Source organism: Cottoperca gobio, chromosome 7, assembly GCF_900634415.1.
Source record: "Cottoperca gobio chromosome 7, fCotGob3.1, whole genome shotgun sequence".
Taxonomy (NCBI): domain Eukaryota; kingdom Metazoa; phylum Chordata; class Actinopteri; order Perciformes; family Bovichtidae; genus Cottoperca; species Cottoperca gobio.
The window spans coordinates 15,598,811-15,617,180 of NC_041361.1; the positions used below are offsets into that span (position 1 = coordinate 15,598,811).

Genomic DNA, 18,370 nt, shown 5'->3' on the forward strand with positions numbered 1-18,370 from the left:
AAATCTTTTTGGAAATATAGTAAGTGCTTTAAACAAGCTAAACAAATACAACTCACTTGTTGTCTCATCAAGATCACTTCCTGTGGGACTCTCTGCAACAAGCGACGCAACTCTGGGTGTTGAAGTAAGCCACTTAGCCTCTTTTATGACATTTGGACTGAAGAACACATTTCTGAAGGAGCCTGGAGGATGTTTCATGATCAAATAGGAGGGTGAAGTCTTGATCCACCTTTATGAAAGAAGATATTACCGTTACTACTACAGGAAATGAGTCAAGCCACCAGACTTGCCTCAGCACAGCTTCATTCAACTAATAAAGAAAACATGATGATAACGCAAAACATAATGATAAACAGCTTTTCTAGAGAAAGTGTTAAGAGACTACTGAGAAACAAGCTTTGTTATGACCTGTTTAGCAGACACTGTATCAATTACAATCACTAATTAAATTAGCTGCCCTTCTGAACTTTGTTCTGGCCCGCTAATCGGCTGGCATATAGGCTATAGCATAAATAAAACTAAAGACTGATTCACACCAAATGCGGCAAAAACGCAGGTGTTTCCATCCCACTCCGAGCTGCAGCGGCGTCTGGAAAAAAACGCACTCTGTCCGCACGTGCCATCGGCTCAGTCAAGCTCACGCTGCACACTAGGTTGGCGGGCCAGAGAGTCACTGCCTTACTTTAGCTCAGCACGCTAACAACACGCTTCAAGATGTCTCTCTCCAAGCCAAAGAAACCTAAAGTTGATTCTGAAAATCGTCACTTACAGAGCGAATGGACGGACACATATTTATTTACTTTGCCAGCCGCAACAAGTAAAACTCTGGTGTGTTTATCGTGCAACGAATGTATTTCTGTGATGAAAGAATACACCGGGAATCGGCACTACAAGTCAAGTCACGGCTCGTTTTCTGCCAGACTTCCCGTGGGCTCAGAGGAACGGAGAAGGAAAGTACCGGAACCGTTAGCATCATTTAAAGGAGTCAAGTGGCTTTTGGTCGCTTTTGCACGGAACAAGAGGGAGCCACGATGGCAGCCCTGCTGTTTGTTTTAGTTCTCTCCTCTCCTCTGCTGTGTCTGACTGACTGACTGTAGGTGTGTGTGCGCACGTGTCGCGTGGTTGTGTGTGTGACCTGTCAGGGCGGGGCCCTTCGCGAAGCAGAGGAGAGAATGTGAACGTGCAAAGTAACGCAGTAAACACGGAAACGTGCACATAAACAAGATGCATATCATTTAATAAAAGAGCTTCTGTTCAATGTGAAAACTGAGTTCTGAATATAAAAAACCCCCAAAAGTGTAATTTCTCTCACTGACTCAAAATGACAGAAGTGTGATATGTTTGTAGTTCTGTAGGAGTACATCACCTGACTTAATGTAATGCATTCTTAGTGTAAATGCAAAGACAGATCTATGTTTAACAGATTCAAACAAGCCTACTTACTGTTAAATTGTAAAAATATATAAGATATGTATGTTATTGTGAGTCTGATGCTACCGTTTTACTATGTTCTATTTGCATTTAGTATTTCATTTTATGGATATGGACTTGTTTTCAAAGCACCTTATGTATGCTTGAAGTGTTGAGGATATTATAAACAGGGCTACTTACTGGTAATGTGGTGAATACCGTTTTATTATGTTCATCTTTTCTTTCTACATTAGTGGCCATGGACCTGTTGGGAAAACAACTAATGTGTCCTTGGTTTTCAAGATGCAACATTTTGCACTTTTGTGTGAAGCCTTGTAGCCATAGCTTTCCTACTGTTCTGAATGGACTGGTTGCTTTCTGTAGTGAATTAAGGTGATACAAATAACGAGAAAAAAGGGGATGCACGTGACTAGTTCATTTCATGTATTAGTAACTATTAACACTACTGTAAGTAAGAGTTATTTGTAGTGATTCATTGAAAAAGTATTGTGTGGCCCACAAACCCCCAGTGATTTTCCTATTCGGCCCACTTGCTAATGAAGTTGAATAGCCCTGCTGTACACCATAACAAAAAAGGTACACATACATACACACACAGATTGAGACACTGACTGAGACACACACACACACAGATTGAGACACTGACTGAGAGAGACACACACACACACACACACACACACACACACACACACACACACACACACACACAGTAAGCCAAGCTGAAGTAGAATTACACACCTTTTTCATTGAATTGTAGAAAGTCAAACTGTCCTTCAACTGCATCCAATTTCACATACTTGTGCTGTTGTCTGTACTTCACCTGGACCAACATTTTTACTGAAACATGCAAGAAAGTTTGACAAAATAAATTGAAATGTAAATAGAACAGTAAAACACAAAATAACTTAATACAGTGAAGGCCCAGTCTTACGGACAACTAGACAAGTTCAACAAGTGAGCCACTGTATGCACGTTGAGAAGTTTTTTGGAGTCTCGCTGATGTTAAGCCTAAATGTAAAAAAATGTAAAATAAAAACACAATTTAGGACCAAGAGTATTTTATTGCAGCTATGAATTTTCATGTTAACTGTTGTTCAAGAGATGGTTTTAGTAAGGAAAGGTTGGTTAACCACCACCAAATGTTAGCTAGCTAGCTAGCTATGGTAGCTACCACAGACGGTTAAACAAGGTTTTGCAAGGCATACATTCCCTGTAGATGTTTAACAGTAAATAATGCAGTTCATAGCAACAATTTATAATTGTTTCAGTTAGTTTAATCTAATTGTACTTACCCTGTCAACCGCATGAGGAGAGAAAATTGAGCTGATTTATCGCGGACTCGTCTCCAACCGAAGCAGTGAAATACAGGGGCGGAGCTTAATCACGTCTCTGCAGAGTTGGTCTAACTCTGACATGATTAACACTGTGAAATAACTCCAACAATAAACACCATTTCAATCAGAAAATGTTAAAGTAACACTTCGTGAGTTGAAATCAACTCGGAAATGTTTAACCCTGAAATGTCAACTCTCCAGTTTTTGCTGTGCAGTTTAATGCTTGGATCCATACAGGATGACCACCATACCTGTCAACCCTCACGTTTTTCCCGGGATTATCCTGTATTTTTACTTCTATCCCGCTGTCCTCCCGTAAATATTTTCCAGTAATTATCCCATATTTTTAACAGTTCAAAAATAAAAATAGGCCTAATTTAAAAAAGTGTACAGTGGTAAAGTGGCCTCCGGTACAGCAGGTGGCAGTATTATGTTTAACTTTAGTTGAAACACGTTATCTGCCAGTAAACACACAGAATAAGAAAACAGGAACAATAACACAGAAGAAGAAAACAGGAACAATAACACAGAAGAAGAAAACAGGAACAATAACACAGAAGAAGAAAACAGGAACAATAACACAGAAGAAGACGAAAGCATATGATGAGAGTCACAGTGAACAAGATAGATGGAGACGCAGTTGTATCTTCCAACCAAGTTCAAACGTTATGCAAGTAACAAGAGAAATGGGAGGAGACCTTCACTTATTTAATAAAAAGCATAGTCGGGCAAACTCGTGTTTTTTGTAAAGTGTGCCATTCAGATGTTAGCATCGCACACGGCGGAATAAGCGATGTTCACCAGCATGAACAATCGTCCAAGCACAAGCACGAGGCACAAAACATACACTGTCAATGACTTCATGTGTGACAAGAACTGTTTCAGAGGCAGACCAAGTGACCAAAGCTGAGGTACTGTTTATTACTTCTCTAGGAGTATTTTCCTATTTGACCCACTCCACAATTTCATATATTTATTGGAAGAGAATATCCTTATTCTTTTGATTACCAGTAGCAGCTAATCAAAATATTTAATGTACTGCTTTTTACAATGGGACAAAATGAATATTGAACAGAATTAAGTTCAATTTATTGTTGATTCGGCCCTCCAACACAGCTCGGGTTTCTCATGTGGCCCCTTGTAAAAATTAATTGCCCACCCCTGTCCTAGAGACTCTGTGTACAGCAGGTCAACTAAAAATGTACAATTTGTCTCCAGTTAAGCATAAATTTGCAATATTTAAGGAAGCATTTATTTGGGTTTAAATCGGTCAGTTTTTGCAGTCATTCATCAAATTCCTCAATATTGTTTCCCTATAGTTGGCATACACTTACCCAAGTACAGTACTCGGTTATTTCCATGTGATGCTCCTTTATACTTCCACTTTACTACATTTAAAAGGGTAATATAGTACTTTTTACTCCTCTACATTTATTTGACTTTTTATGCCATTGTAATGGTACACTATGTTATGACCTTTATTATTTTTTACATCTTTATTGCATACTATTCTGAATGTATTACTTTATTGCATTCTATACTACAACTTTCATGACATACTATGACTTTTAAATAGTTTACAATGACTTTCTTTATACTTTATTGACATACTATATACCATGACTTTAATTACATTCAAGACATATTATGAATTTCCTTTTATATTTTTATTGGCAGACTATACACTACATACACTTTATCATGACAAATAAATGTTATACTATATTAATGTCAGACTATATTTCTACTTTTACTAAAGGATATGAGTACTTGTTTTTTTTTACAATTTTAAACAGGAAAGCACATCCGAATAGTATTTGTAGGTTTCACCCAATTCCACCTTTTAGATTTTCCATGTGCAAGTGTTACGTTTACTTTGTCTTCCTTTAAAAAAAATTATATTTTATGTAATAAGTTGAGAAATGGTGTATGCATTGTATTATCAACTCTGTATAATTTTTATCTGAAACAGTAGCTCTTGTTTAAAAAATATCTTTTTACCAAATTGTGAGAAAAAACAGACAATAGCAGCTTGTGGAAAAACACAGAAGCTTTATTATCGGACAACTTTTTTGCCTTAAAATGGACACACTAGACATTTATTTTAATCACAACATGAAAGGCATTGGAGGACTCAATCACACGTGCACTGATTGATAAATGCTTAGTTCCCCCTCTTCACACGCACGCACACGCGCACACACACACACACACACACACACACACTAAACAAAGACAATGCATAGATGACACTGGCAGGAAGACTTGATGGATCCTTGGAAGAGTGAAGGCTTATCTTAAAAGAGCAATTTGTATGAGAAGGTGTGTGTGTGTGTGTGTGTGTGTGTGTGTGTGTGTGTAGAGAATGAATGCAAGAGGGTCTGCATGTAGTGTGTTTGCATAATGAGTCTGTTAAAAGGATTCTTCATCTGCAGGCTGAGCGGCTGGCTTCTTCTCAAAACAGACGCTTCTCATAACTGTGGGAGAAAGAAGAGTCTGTCAGCAGGGGAACGATCACACAGCTCTCCATGATGCTCCTTGAGGTTTCTTGTTAGGACAGTCTGGAGGTGCTAAAGAGGAAGTTTTACTGAAAGTGTGTGTGGTTGCGTGAAACATGAAAGTAAAACTTTTTAAGATGAAATGTGTAACTGAACAAAACAAGTTACTTAGTTCAGTGATTGGTGTTAGATTGAGTGTGTGTACCTGTGAAGGCCGTGGACTCCACCCTCCACCTGAGCTGAAGTTGTTCTCTTTTCAAACTTCAGATCTCCAGAGTACATCATGGCTCTGCCAGGAAGAAGGAAATGCTGTTACACACACCAGACATCAAGGGGAAGAAATGCAACACAACAGCCGCACAAGGGAAAGCATATGTTGCGACAGTGCTGGGCGAGTACCAAGGCTAAAGCTGTGTGCCAGATCCATACGACGAATTCAATACAGTACGCACCTCACACTAAGTCACAATATACTGTTTTAGCAGTTGGTGTTAAAAGAAACATCCCTGTTAACCGCTTTATGCTGGCTTCAGAATAGACAATATTTTGTTCTGATGGTCACTGTGTCAGACATTTATTAGATCAATTGTAGATTCATAAAATCACGGCGCGACTTGGCCATGAGACATGACAAACTACATGACCAATCAAAGTCTGCCTGGTTTACCTGAGCTGTGTGAGGCTCTTGGCTCCGATGTCCTGACAGGAGTGCTGAGTGCCAGCCAGCAGGTAGGGAACAAACTGGTGGATGGAGCCTTTGTCCTGCACCGCTCCAGAAACACCCTGAGCAACTTTAATCTTATCGCACTCACTGAGAGAGGGAGAGGAGGGGAAAAAATAAGTGAATAGTACGATGACGTTAGTGGCATAGAAAGAGTGCACCCTTATGAGGCAATTTAAGTATTATTGCGTAAAATGTCGGCCATGTGTTATGTTCTGGAATCCACTGAAAACTGAATGAGGAACAAGTGTTGAGATCTGGGAAAAACTGACAAAGAACAGTTTTTAATGGCCTTGTGGCGAGACGAGGCTTTACTGTGACAAAGGGAACAGGGCACTTTTGTTTTGTAAATCGGCAGTTAGTGTCACTACTAGGATGCTGTTGCCCAACTTTAAACTCTGATCAACCTGAAAGACAGTCCGTTAGTCCAGTTTTGGTGTTTCTGTACCTGAAGTATCTGGTCTGGGAGCCCAGGTTTTTGTCCATGGCATCCAGGGAGCCCATGCCACGGTATTTCTTCAGCCTGATGCCGTCAGAGAAGAAATATTCCCCAGGAGCTTCACTGGTGGCAGCCAGCAGAGAGCCCATCATCACTGGACAGAGAGAGGTTGATAAGTGGAAGTTAGGTAAGAAGAGAAGCTTAAATGGTGTGAAAGAGGGGAAAAAGCTGCTGTTTTTGCTTTTCCCCTCCGGCGTTAATCCAGTTTCACACGGAGGGCAGTAAACAACATAATCCAAATCTGAAAATCTACTTTTCAAATTATCCTCTCTGTAACAAGGATTTAAAAAAAACATGGCAGATGACCGTATCAAAAAAATCCTAATTTACTTTAGATGTCGTAGTGAAATCTGAAATAAGTATTATTTCAATTATAAACCTTTCCACTTGACCCCCCATCTATCCATACCTGTGGATGCTCCCAGTGCCAGGGCTTTGGCAATGTGCCCAACAGTCTGGATGCCGCCATCAGCGATGACCGGCACACCAAAACGCCTGGCGTACTCCGACACCTTGTAGACAGCTGTGGCTTGGGGTCTGCCGCACGCCAGCACTGAAGAGACAGGAGGATTAAATGTGAGAAAATGTGTACATTGTTGCTCTTCGTCATCTTAACTAAACGTTTCTTGTCTCATGATGACGGCTGGCTGGTCCTGTACTACACAGACCAGAGAATACACAACCAACAATGCTGACACAGCTCACCACACAAAGCTCATATTTGTAACTTGTAAATGACTTTTTCCATCGTTACCAGCCAATTATTCTTTCATGTCATTCTGTTTACAGGAACATGGCTTCTACATAAACACAGATGAGCTTCAGAAGCAGGAATCAACAGCTGGCTGATATTTTCATAAACTGACATCAAAAACTCTCCAAATGAGCTCAGAGTTCTGAGTTTTGACAGGTAGTTTCCATCATGCATGATAATACAAATTTAAAGTGAATGAGCAGGCTGGGAACGTGTCTCTTTCTGTTGTCATGTTAGTTAAAGAAAAGTACGAATGGGGAAGTTAAACTTGTCACATCAGCAGAAAAATCCCACAACCGCCTCTCACAATATATCCTGCTTCTATTCAACTGAAGGGTGCCAATCAATTTCAACCACTAATCTCTCCAACCATCTAGAGACACTAACACTCAACTTTCCAAAGAGAAACATCCCAATTCCTTTTTACCAGTAGAGTTTCCAATAAATTCAGGGCTGCACGGTACTTCCCAACCATGAAACTAAACTTTTTTTTTTTTTAATATACATATATATATATTATACACATATATATATATATATATATATATACACACACACATATATATATATATTATACACATACATATATATATATATATACACATACATATACACATATAATATATATATATATATCTATATATATATATATATACCATACATATATACATACATCATAACTATATACGACACATATATATGTGTGTATTATATATATATATATATATATATATATATATACATATATCACATATATATGTAGTGTGTATAATATATATATATATATATATATTATATATATATAATATAATATTATATCTATATATATATCTATAATATATATATAATAATCTATCTTCTCCGCTCTCTCCTCTCTATCTTCTCTTATCTATTGTATATCTCTATATATCTTATATCTCTATCTATGTGTCTATCTCTCTGTATCTCTATCTGTTCTCTCTCTATGTGTACTATTCTCTCTCTCTCTCTCTCTCTCTCTCTCTCTATATGTGTCTATATCTCTCTATCTCCCCCTATATCTATATACCCCTCTCTCTATATCCCACCCTCTCTCTTACATCTCTATATATCTCTATATCTAGATATATATCTAGATATAGATATATATATCTATACCCCATATATATATAAACACAGCCACATACATATATATATCTCGATATATATATACACTATACATACCTACCACACCATATACCCTCTACCACATACATACACATACATAATAATAGATGACGGATATTTTACAACCCTGTCCGTCAAATTAGCAACAGACACATTTAATACAATCACTGATGGGTTGCAAAAATGGTTCTCAAGGTTTGTAACTTTAATATTGAACTACAGCAGCTGAAGGGACTTCAGTCTAATCTTGGATTCTAAATTATAAGTAACAACATTACTTATGGAGGCGAGAGTGCTGCTGCTTTTTCTTTCTTTAGAGAAATGTGTTTTGATATACAGCACATGTGATTAGAAACTGTACAGCCCCATATGTTCAAGCTACAAGAAGTGATCATAGTTTTACTGTTCTGTACACGTCTTCAGAAAACATGTGATCAAAGCAAAAATAAAAGGTGGGCGCTGATAGTTCCTCTCAGACAGCCATGCTACAATTCAAAGGTTTGTCACTTTGGGTGCAACAATCACAGTTGGCAGAACTTGCAGACTCTGATTAAACTATATTGATAATTAGAAAGTAATCAGAAATTAGATTATGGCACAAACGGCTGAACAAAGATACTTTTATCAAGGCCATCTCGTCCTTGATAACGATGATTAATAATGAAGCAAAGCGGCCGGCTGAACTATAACTTGCCTGGTCCCGCCCGAAGCAGATTCACCAGCTGTCAGACAGAGACACCCTGTGGCTGCAGGCTTCATTATTGAACCACTTGTTACAATATGTTAGGAATGGGTGTTAAAAATGAATGAGAGCTGTAATGGCATCATGGTTTTGTGTACCGTATGCTATAAGGTATAAGAAAGGAACCATTGTAGCACCTTTCCTTCGCATTTAAAGAATTTGACCAGCTCTTATCATGGCTGACACTTTGATACGGCCAGGTCATTTCACTCACTTACAAACCTTCCCAAGCAAAAAAACACTATTTGACCGCAACGAGCATGATCAGTAAACTGGGTGGAGGAAGCAACATTCACAACATGATTAGTGACGACACAGGAACAAGCACAACCCTACAACCTCAAAACAACCCAAGGCCAGCTCTCAAAACAAACAAAAACCTACGACAAATACCTCTTCTACTGATGCAAAGCTGTTAACCAATCAATGCAGCAGGCTGCGAAGTGGGCGGGCACACTGTGAAACTGGATCCAATAGGAGCCCAGCGCAGGCCAAAGGGGGCAGGGAAACTTACTGGAGTATCCCGTAACAGTGGTTGAGGTTTTGGGGCTGTGGAGCTTTATTGCTGGTGGTACACTGAGGGAAGCTGGACATGGATACCACACCATACAAACACCAGGGTGGGAAGCAGGGGTGAGAAGTTAAGAGAGAGAGAGAGAGAGAGAGAGAGAGAGAGAGAGAGAGAGAGAGAGAGAGAGAGAGAGAGAGAGAGAGAGAGAGAGAGAGAGAGAGAGAGAGAGAGAGAGAGAGAGAGAGAGAGAGAGAGAGAGAGAGAGAGAGATGAGAGAGAGAGAGAGAGAGAGAGAGAGAGAGAGAGAGAGAGAGAGAGAGAGAGAGAAGAGAGAGAGAGAGAGAGAGAGAGAGAGAGAGAGAGAGAGAGAGAGAGAGCATGTAGGACAACAAACAAGACGAAGATGACAGACAGAAGTGAAGAAAACCATAAGTAAAAGAAAACAAGAACAAGTGCTGCTCATGATTTGAGAGGAATCTTTGGACAAAATGAAGGGACAACAAGACGCACAGAGACAATCAAAATCTACTGTATACTCAACTATGCCAGACAAATCACAGCTAAATGTATCCCAATGACAACTTAGATTTAAAATCAGAATTCAGTTGCAACAACCTAGTTTAACCAACTACAGTTTATCTTTTCAGATGGTCACAATGTCAGATCAGGCGATCATAGTACCCGACTCGACTTGGTTGAGAGAAATGTCAGGCTGCACACCAATCATAACTTTTATGACTTGCAAAGGTAATCAGGCAGGAGACTCCAGAGACAGACTCCCGGGGTCAGAAAAGTCAACACACACCGCTGAGCAGAGCACTTCATAAACTAAACGAAAGAAGACAAAATTATACTAAGCATTTTCACGTCCGTCGTCTTCCACTCAGTAAAACGAACCAAACGATCATTTTTGTGCAGTTATCGAGCCGCTATAATGTCGCTATCAAGCAAAACGGACATAGCGTCCAAACAGTGCCAAACCAAAGTCAATGAAAAAGACAAACTACACATCATTTCACTAAAATGATCCTTCCCCCCTTTGTTTGACAGATTCAACAACAACAACATTAGAGCCTCTAGGATGGCTGATGGCTGCTTTGTGGGTGGGAGCAGTTAGCGAGGCTTGTGGTGTTTGTTGAGTTGGCCGGTGAGTCACTCACCTTCCTGTGTGATGCAGATGGAGCCGCTACCCATCCCGACTCTCAGCCCGTCCACTCCTGCATCTATCAGGTTCTTCGTCTGAGCTGCGGTCACCACTGCGGCAGAGAGGGACAGACAGAGAGGCCGTTAGAGCTGGACAGTGACAACATTCTCTCAATGTGTTGCATCTCTAACTATAAGCAACGTGATCTCTTGGGATGGGTTGCTGGGATCAATGGACACACTTTCTGGTTATTAGGTAAAGAAAAGCGTGGTTACCATTTCCGCCGATGACCTGCAGGTGTGGATGCTTTTCTTTGATATATTTGATCATGTTGATCTGGTAGATCGAGTTGCCCTGAGACGAGTCCTGGGGGGACAGAAGGAACACATGACATCGTCATTTACAGAGCATCGTTACTTTTAGACTCAGAACATCACATCAATACTTTTGCCCCCACAGTTGAGAGACCAAAGTCTTCATCACACGTGGATCTTCATTAGAAAGATAACCTCTCCTTAACACACTGAGTGGGAGCAAATTTAACAGTGTGCAGTCGGCTTCATAGATTTTGATATCTAGTCTGTCGTGCGGTCGAGTACCACAGTGGGTGTGCACAACACTGCTGCCACAATAAGTAAACCAAGATGATCCCAGTAGAGAAGTGAAAGCCAGTTTGAGCCCAGTCCCCTAAATCAGAGTCTTAATTCCCCCTGGTCTCAACGTCTAAAACCTGCACTAAAGTCCTCCTTACCAGTACAACCACATCCACCCCGCTCTGCACCAGCAGGTCCAGTCGGTACTTGTCATCGTTGTGGGTGCCGATGGCGGCGCCACACAGTAGCTGTTTGCGAGAGTCTTTAGAGGCCAGAGGGAAGTCTCTGTTCTTCTTCAGGTCAGTGCGGGCGATGATGGACACTAGGGAGCCCTCTTCATTCACTATAGGCAGCTTACCTGCAGGAGGAGTCAGAGTGGTTAATCATGTGCAGACATTCACATCTGGATGCAATTGAATTAGTTTTATGTGAGATTTCTAACTGGAATAATAACTAATGATTAATAATTGGAGGCTTGTAAATGAAATGGAACATACTCCTCACCTTTCTTACTCCTCTGGAGGATTTCATTGGCTTCTTTCAGCGTCACTCCAGCAGGGGCGACCACTAGATCCTCTCTCTTCGTCATCACCTGTCAAGATGTTTACACACAGAGCATAAATAATGGAAGCATCAAAACTCACAGCAGAGGAACAGTTAGTATTATTGGGCGCTCCAAGTACAAGATGTGACGCTTTAACAGGGAAAAACAGATCATCTATATATAAAGAAACCCTGGACTTGCTTTTAACAACCATAGAAAAACAGATACTCCGTTTACTCCGGCACAAATAAATGAGTGAAAAATGCCCCTTATTTCTGACAGGTGATGTATTCATAAAGCTCATTTTATTTGACCAAATACCCTACATCTTTTAAAAGGCTATTCAGTTTACTATCATAATATGACCAAGAAAAGCATAACAATCACGTTTGTTAACATTTAAGAAGAAGGAGTTTGATCGTTTATGAAAATGGTTAGATTCGTTCAGTCACATACTTAAGCACACTTAGAACTAATTGATTATTGAACTATTAAGAGAATAATATGATAATTATCCATGATAAAGTAGACGCTGCACTTCTAAACTGAACTATTTGAAGTGGGCCTGGCTAATATCATTAATATTAATTATATTAACTATTGAGATATATACACGTTTACCCATATGGAGCAGCAGATATGCAACAGAAGAAAGCCATGAGAACAAATTATAGCATGATACCATATTATTTTTACCTTAAGGTTTGCAAATGTAAGGTTACTGTAACCTTTGTTAATAAATTGATCAGACTCTGACTTAAATTCAAAACTATTGAATATGTCTATTGTTTTCCATTAAAATATAAATACATATAAAACTTGATTCATCAATTCCAAAAACGTTTGCATCGGACACCTCAGTACTCTTAGTTACTGGCTGATGTATGAGGTCTAACCTCGCTCAGTGGCAGGTTGTGGTCCTCCTCCTTCAGGAAGTCGATGTCTCTGGAAGAGATGATGCCCACCAGCCTGCCGCCCATTTTCCCGCTGTCTGTGATGGGGATTCCACAGAAGCCGTGGCGAGCCTTGGCTTGGAAGACGTCCCGAACACGCTCTTTGGGGCTCATCACCACGGGGTCCGTGATGAAGCCCTGCTCATAACGCTGGAGGGGGGGAGGAAGGGAGGAGGTGAGGAAAAGGAGGGGTGTGGAATAATAAAGCGGGGCAGGAGAAGGATGGTGTAGAACAAAAATAAATATAAATGGGAAGAGGATTTAAGAGCCAGCATGTGAAAGAAAAGGGGGGGGGGGGGACAGCAGGAGAATGGATGTAAGGTAGGGGTGGGGAACCTCCGGCCTCCAGGCCGTATACAGGTGAGACCATTTGATCCGGCCCTCGAGGTAACTCATAAAACGCACGCAAATAAAATCCAGACGGCAATATTTTAAACGGCCGACTGACCGTTTTTCCTGGCCAAGGTCAGGGTCCTTGAACACAACACGAGCGGACCGTGTCATCACGTGGTCACGTCATGTCAAAAAACTTCAATTTTAAACGAGACTGTCATTGACATCAGTGAACGCAGCGTGGAGAGTGTAAAACAGAGAAAGCTGGATGTGGAATGTCGCACTTTCCAGGAGAAATAATCTTGAGCGTCATTACTGCACGAGACATGCCGAAGTGCACGAGCTCAAAGGACGAGTGCGTTTGGATAAAGTTAACACTCTTCGGCGGAGTTTGGCCCAACAAGCAGCTCTCTGCAGAGCGTAACATACAAACATGGAAAGATAGAGAGGTAGACCACCACACCAAGAACAGACTGTTCCACCACTGCTGTGCAATTATCACTGCCATGTGCAATACTCACTTTAGTTTCTATCAACCACTTGGTACTTATATTATTTTTTATTCTATTTAATTATTGTTTACTGCCTTTTTACTTCATATGTTCTTTTGCTGTGACAAGATACATTTCCCCGTTGTGGGACTAATAAAGGATTTCTGATAAAACAGAAAGATACTTGGATAAAAAAGTTGCTTTTTTGCACAGCATAAAAGAAAAGTGAAATGAATGGGCTGTGTCTTAAAAAACATTTGCAGAGGTTATGAGTTCAATAATTAGTACGGCCCTCGAAGGATGTTGTAAAAAATTAAATGGCCCTTGATAGGAAAAAGGTTCCCCCCCCTGCTGTAAGGGATTCAATAGGGAGGGTTGGATAAAGAATATGCTCGCAGTTCACTGCATACAATATAGAGCAGAGGAGCAAGGCATGCTGGGAAATAACACACTTCTACATCTTTCAAACTGAAAGCAGCAAATAAAAAAAAATAGAAAGACAAAGAGATGACAGACAAGATTTTAAAACAACGAAGAAAAAAATGCACAAAATGAAAGAACGGAAACAGGGATGAAGGAGTGTAAAGAGAAAATTAAGCCATAGACAGTCTTCATCACTACCTTGACTTTGCGAACTTCGTTGGCCTGGAACTCTGGAGTGCAGTTGTGGTGGATGAAGCCGATGCCACCTGTTAGCTGGAGGAGACGATACATCAGTGTGTTTCTGTCACAGTCTGCCAACGTCAACAATAAATCTAATAATCCGTGTCGTACTTACTGCCATAGCGATAGCCAGGTTGGCCTCTGAGACGGTGTCCATGGGAGAGGAGACGAAAGGAGTTTTCATGGTGATTTGTTTGGTGAGCGCTGAGGTCAGGTCCTGGACAAAAGACATTAGCAGGATATTTGGCACATGGACATTTAAACACACCGAGAAACTACTTGCGAGTATCATATGACCATCATGATGCTCACAAGTAACATTTGTTACAGCAGAAAAATTAGACAAAGGTTGGAAATCTTTTTAAAGATGTTTACTTTGGAATACATGTATAATTAAGCTTTTTAAATCATGTAAAAGGCTTTTGTCATGCATGACATTTTGACATGTCACATTAGGAAAGCACAGTGTAAATTATATAAAAACATGAAATCAGTTTATCCTGGTATTGTGCACGATGTTGCTATTGGTCCTGTTCAAGTTCTCTCACGTTACTTCTACTTTAGTCGTGTTGCTGTTACCAGGGCTCTAATTTAAGGGTGTCCCACCGTCACAGGGACGTTAGAGTTAAGTTTACCATTATCCCAGGTCTTTCCCTAAATTTGTGGAAGACTTAGTGCACGTAACTCTGGGGGTCTAACCCCAAGAAAACATTGTGGTTTTCAAATGAAAATATGCATTTTCACATTCTTTTGGGACATTATTATTACCATTCATGCGTACACAAAGCGAGAGCAGGTAATAAAATAATGCTCTCCACATGAATTTAACATTGAATGGATTGGGTGCTGCACCTAAGCCATATAATGCCGAGGCAGCTTCAGCTAAATATACATAGTCTTGCTTTAAAAATAGAAATACCAGGATCAACTATAAATACTGGGAGGCCACAATTTACTGCTCTGGCTTGTGGAGGCATTGTGAGCCTTATTCAGGGAATATTTAGGATGGGAGGCACGCAACTAATAATCCTCACTCTCCCTTCATGTACTCCCATCCCAGACATCATCCCACATACAGATTAGTTTAATACCACAACACGGCAGCGGTAATCAGATTTGATGTGTTGGTAAATATTTGTCTTTCATCTCGACTCACCACTTGGTCTGATGCGAAGTCGATGTAGCCCGGCAGAATCAGGAAGTCGCTGAAGGAGAAACAAGAAAGACGAGATTAGAGACCTGACCATCCTTTCCATTTAAAGCCCACCTGAGCCAATCCGACATGAAAGATTTTCTTCATTATCTGGAACGTCACATTCCAAAACTGAGATCTAAAACCGTAAGAGTAACACTAAACTGTTAGACTGACTGGGCTTCACAAAATAAAACGTGATGAGCAAACAGAACACACATGCACATGAATGTTCTAGTTCAGAAATAGAAAACCAAGTAGCTCTTGTGACTTAAACTACTCCGACCAGGACATTACACAAACATCTTTCTCTGCACTCTTCAGAAGGTGTCATGTCACAGTACAAGTGTGTGAGTGTGAAACGTTTTCACAAAGAACTTCTTAAACGCAAGGCATGTCAATCCATGTGCTGTATGAGGGGCAATGTGCCATGTGACAATGAGACCAAAAAGAAACGTGTTCAGGCAACCATTTCAACTATACTTTAATAATGTCTAAACATTCAAAACAATCATTACATCAGGGGGTCAAAGGGTCATTATTACATATTTGATACGACTGTATTTGCTTAAACACCTTTGATTTACAAAAGCAATTAGACTGCTGAAACTTTTTTTGGATGTTGGTTAGGCTAAGCAGGTCAATTTAAAGCCATCATGTTGAAGGGCTGGTAGATATACAAGTATATATCTGCAATACTACGGAAGACTAGGGCTGCAAAAAATGTGCCAATTAAAAGATATCACTTTGCAGAACAAGTAGATATAAAAATATATTGATAAAAGTCAGTGGCACTACTATTTGTGCTTAGTTGTACATAGGCCTACCAAGCAGATCCATTAATAAATAGCCCGGTGCAGCATAACAACACAGGATGTGTAAGCCAGGATCTATATTTGGGACTCGTGTGTACAGAAGGAATGAGTCTCCCTTTAATTTCCAACAGGCTGTAATTTAGACTACAAGTGTTTTCACTTATTTTAAACCAGATCCTTTCCTTTTCAGTTGGCAATGTGTAACTTAAAAAGTGAAAACAATGAACTGATGGACAAAATGCATACGTAGGCTATGTGTGTGCTGCCAACTGTGATCACCAGGTTAATATAAACACAGGGTTAACTAGACAGTGGGTTAACCATTAAACCTTTGTTTTATAATAATAACATTAAGCAGCAATACTTTCATTTCTCCAGTTTCGTTATGTTATAAATAGCATACTTTGGGCGCGTGACTTCTAATGTAACATGTTCAGTTTACTTGCCACTTAACTTGTTAACTTACTCAACATGTGAAAACAGTTGTATAATGTCTTCTGTGGCTTTAATGTTCGCAAAGATAAGCTGTCAGTCATAATGAAATATACTATTGGTAGTATAATGGCATCCAGTGTTGTTTGAGCTTCACTCACTTTAGGGCCTGGAGTGTAGTAAATGTTTATTTCAGAAAATAAAGGATCCATTATTAAACTGTCACTGGCTGTCCCCAAAACATGGCTGACTTTGAAAACACCAGATCCAGGCCAAACGCAGGGTCTAGTTAACTGGTAGCCCACAAAGCTACATTACACATGTGTTGTCGGCATGTAGCCCTGGGCAGAGCAAAGGGAGAGATAACGGTGTCTTTACTTGTATGTGAGCCCGTCTCCTCCGTTGAACAGCTGCTGTCCCGACAGCCCATCATCGGGGATGTAACCGGTCTGCCCGCTGATCAGGTAGTCCGCCATGACGTCCAAATAAACTCTCACCAGTCCTTCAGAGTTGAACTAATACGGAATTAACTTAACAAGCTGCTAAGGCAACGAGCGACTACACAGACAACAACAGACAGGCCCGCGAACAGGGACCCAGAACTTTCTTCCTTCGCCCCGGTGTGTCGTTCTCCTTTTCGGTCAGTTAACAAGCCAACTGTCGTCCAGCTTCGCGCGCCTCTGAGCACCCAGGAAGAGTCCTGTCGTCTGGCTGTCCTTTAACGGGAGGTAAGTCAGCATAAAATGTCGGTTTGAACGCTTTTGTGTCCTCTCTTGGGCCTTTCTTCCAGCCAGCGCTGATCGCTCATGTTCTTTCTGCAGCTCCCTCAAACACGTGCATTATTCCTGACAGTGTTTCCGACACTGACGTCACATCCGGCTGACCCGCCCCCTCATTCTTTATCGTTAAAAATAAATAAATATCATTACATTACATTACATTACATTACAGTGAGTAGTGAGTGATAACGGACAAATCCATAGCTTTATTTATATGGAAACCCATTGTCGCCCATGTGATGGAAAAACTGATCCTTCAAGTCATCATAGTGAGAACATTTCTAGAAAAATCTTAAAATAAATATCTCGTTATTTTGAGATACTCTGTCATTATTTCGAGAATGTTACTAAGTATTTGACACAAAGTCATCATTCAAAGAAAGTTTGTCATTAAAATTACTTTTTTTACTCGTGAAAATCGGCTCCCATATTTATATAATAGTTTCAATAATAGTTATTGGAAATGTAAAGAAATGGCTATTTTACAGTCTGTCTGAAGAAGAGCCAACTCCGTGGAACAAGAGTGTGAATCAAGATCCCTGCGTGCTTCGCATTTTTTTTGCTTTAGAACCAGTGGTCGAAGAAGTACTCCAGTGAAAGTAGCAATATCACAAAATGTCAAAATACTTATTACAAGTAAAGGTCCTGCATTCAAAATGTCACTTACTTGCAAGTATTGTAATCAAAATATACTTTAAGTATCAAAACTAAACATACTCATTATGCAGTATTGCTCATTTTAGAATAATGTATATTACATTCTAGGATTAGTTATTAATACTGTTGTTGCTGGTA

At 40.1% G+C, this 18,370-nt stretch overlaps 1 protein-coding gene and 1 long non-coding RNA gene across 3 annotated transcripts in view; both read right to left on the minus strand.

The window, feature by feature from the left end:
- Nucleotides 1–3,059, minus strand: part of LOC115011223 (uncharacterized) — a 3,800-nt gene extending 741 nt beyond the window's left edge. The window contains exons 1-3 of the long non-coding RNA XR_003832564.1: nucleotides 2,724–3,059; nucleotides 2,170–2,268; nucleotides 57–229 (exon numbers count right to left, since the gene is read on the minus strand). This is a non-coding gene — a long non-coding RNA (uncharacterized LOC115011223). The remainder of the gene's footprint in view (nucleotides 1–56; nucleotides 230–2,169; nucleotides 2,269–2,723) is intronic.
- A 1,738-nt stretch (nucleotides 3,060–4,797) lies between these two features.
- Nucleotides 4,798–17,683, minus strand: impdh2 (IMP (inosine 5'-monophosphate) dehydrogenase 2). Of its 2 annotated transcripts, XM_029434967.1 has the most exons (15): nucleotides 17,175–17,683; nucleotides 15,514–15,562; nucleotides 14,473–14,574; nucleotides 14,316–14,390; nucleotides 12,814–13,020; nucleotides 11,878–11,965; nucleotides 11,532–11,731; nucleotides 11,056–11,146; nucleotides 10,797–10,892; nucleotides 9,640–9,711; nucleotides 6,893–7,036; nucleotides 6,433–6,577; nucleotides 5,931–6,074; nucleotides 5,469–5,552; nucleotides 4,798–5,242 (listed from the first exon to the last, which is right to left on the minus strand). In XM_029434967.1, the coding sequence occupies exons 1-15, from the start codon at nucleotides 17,270–17,272 to the stop codon at nucleotides 5,221–5,223; spliced, it is 1,617 nt and encodes a 538-aa protein (XP_029290827.1). In that variant the 5' UTR covers nucleotides 17,273–17,683; the 3' UTR covers nucleotides 4,798–5,220. The 2 variants fall into 2 exon arrangements, with proteins under 2 accessions (XP_029290827.1, XP_029290828.1); XM_029434968.1 differs by lacking the exon at nucleotides 9,640–9,711 and having other exon boundaries at nucleotides 17,175–17,682.
- Nucleotides 17,684–18,370: the final 687 nt, after the last annotated feature.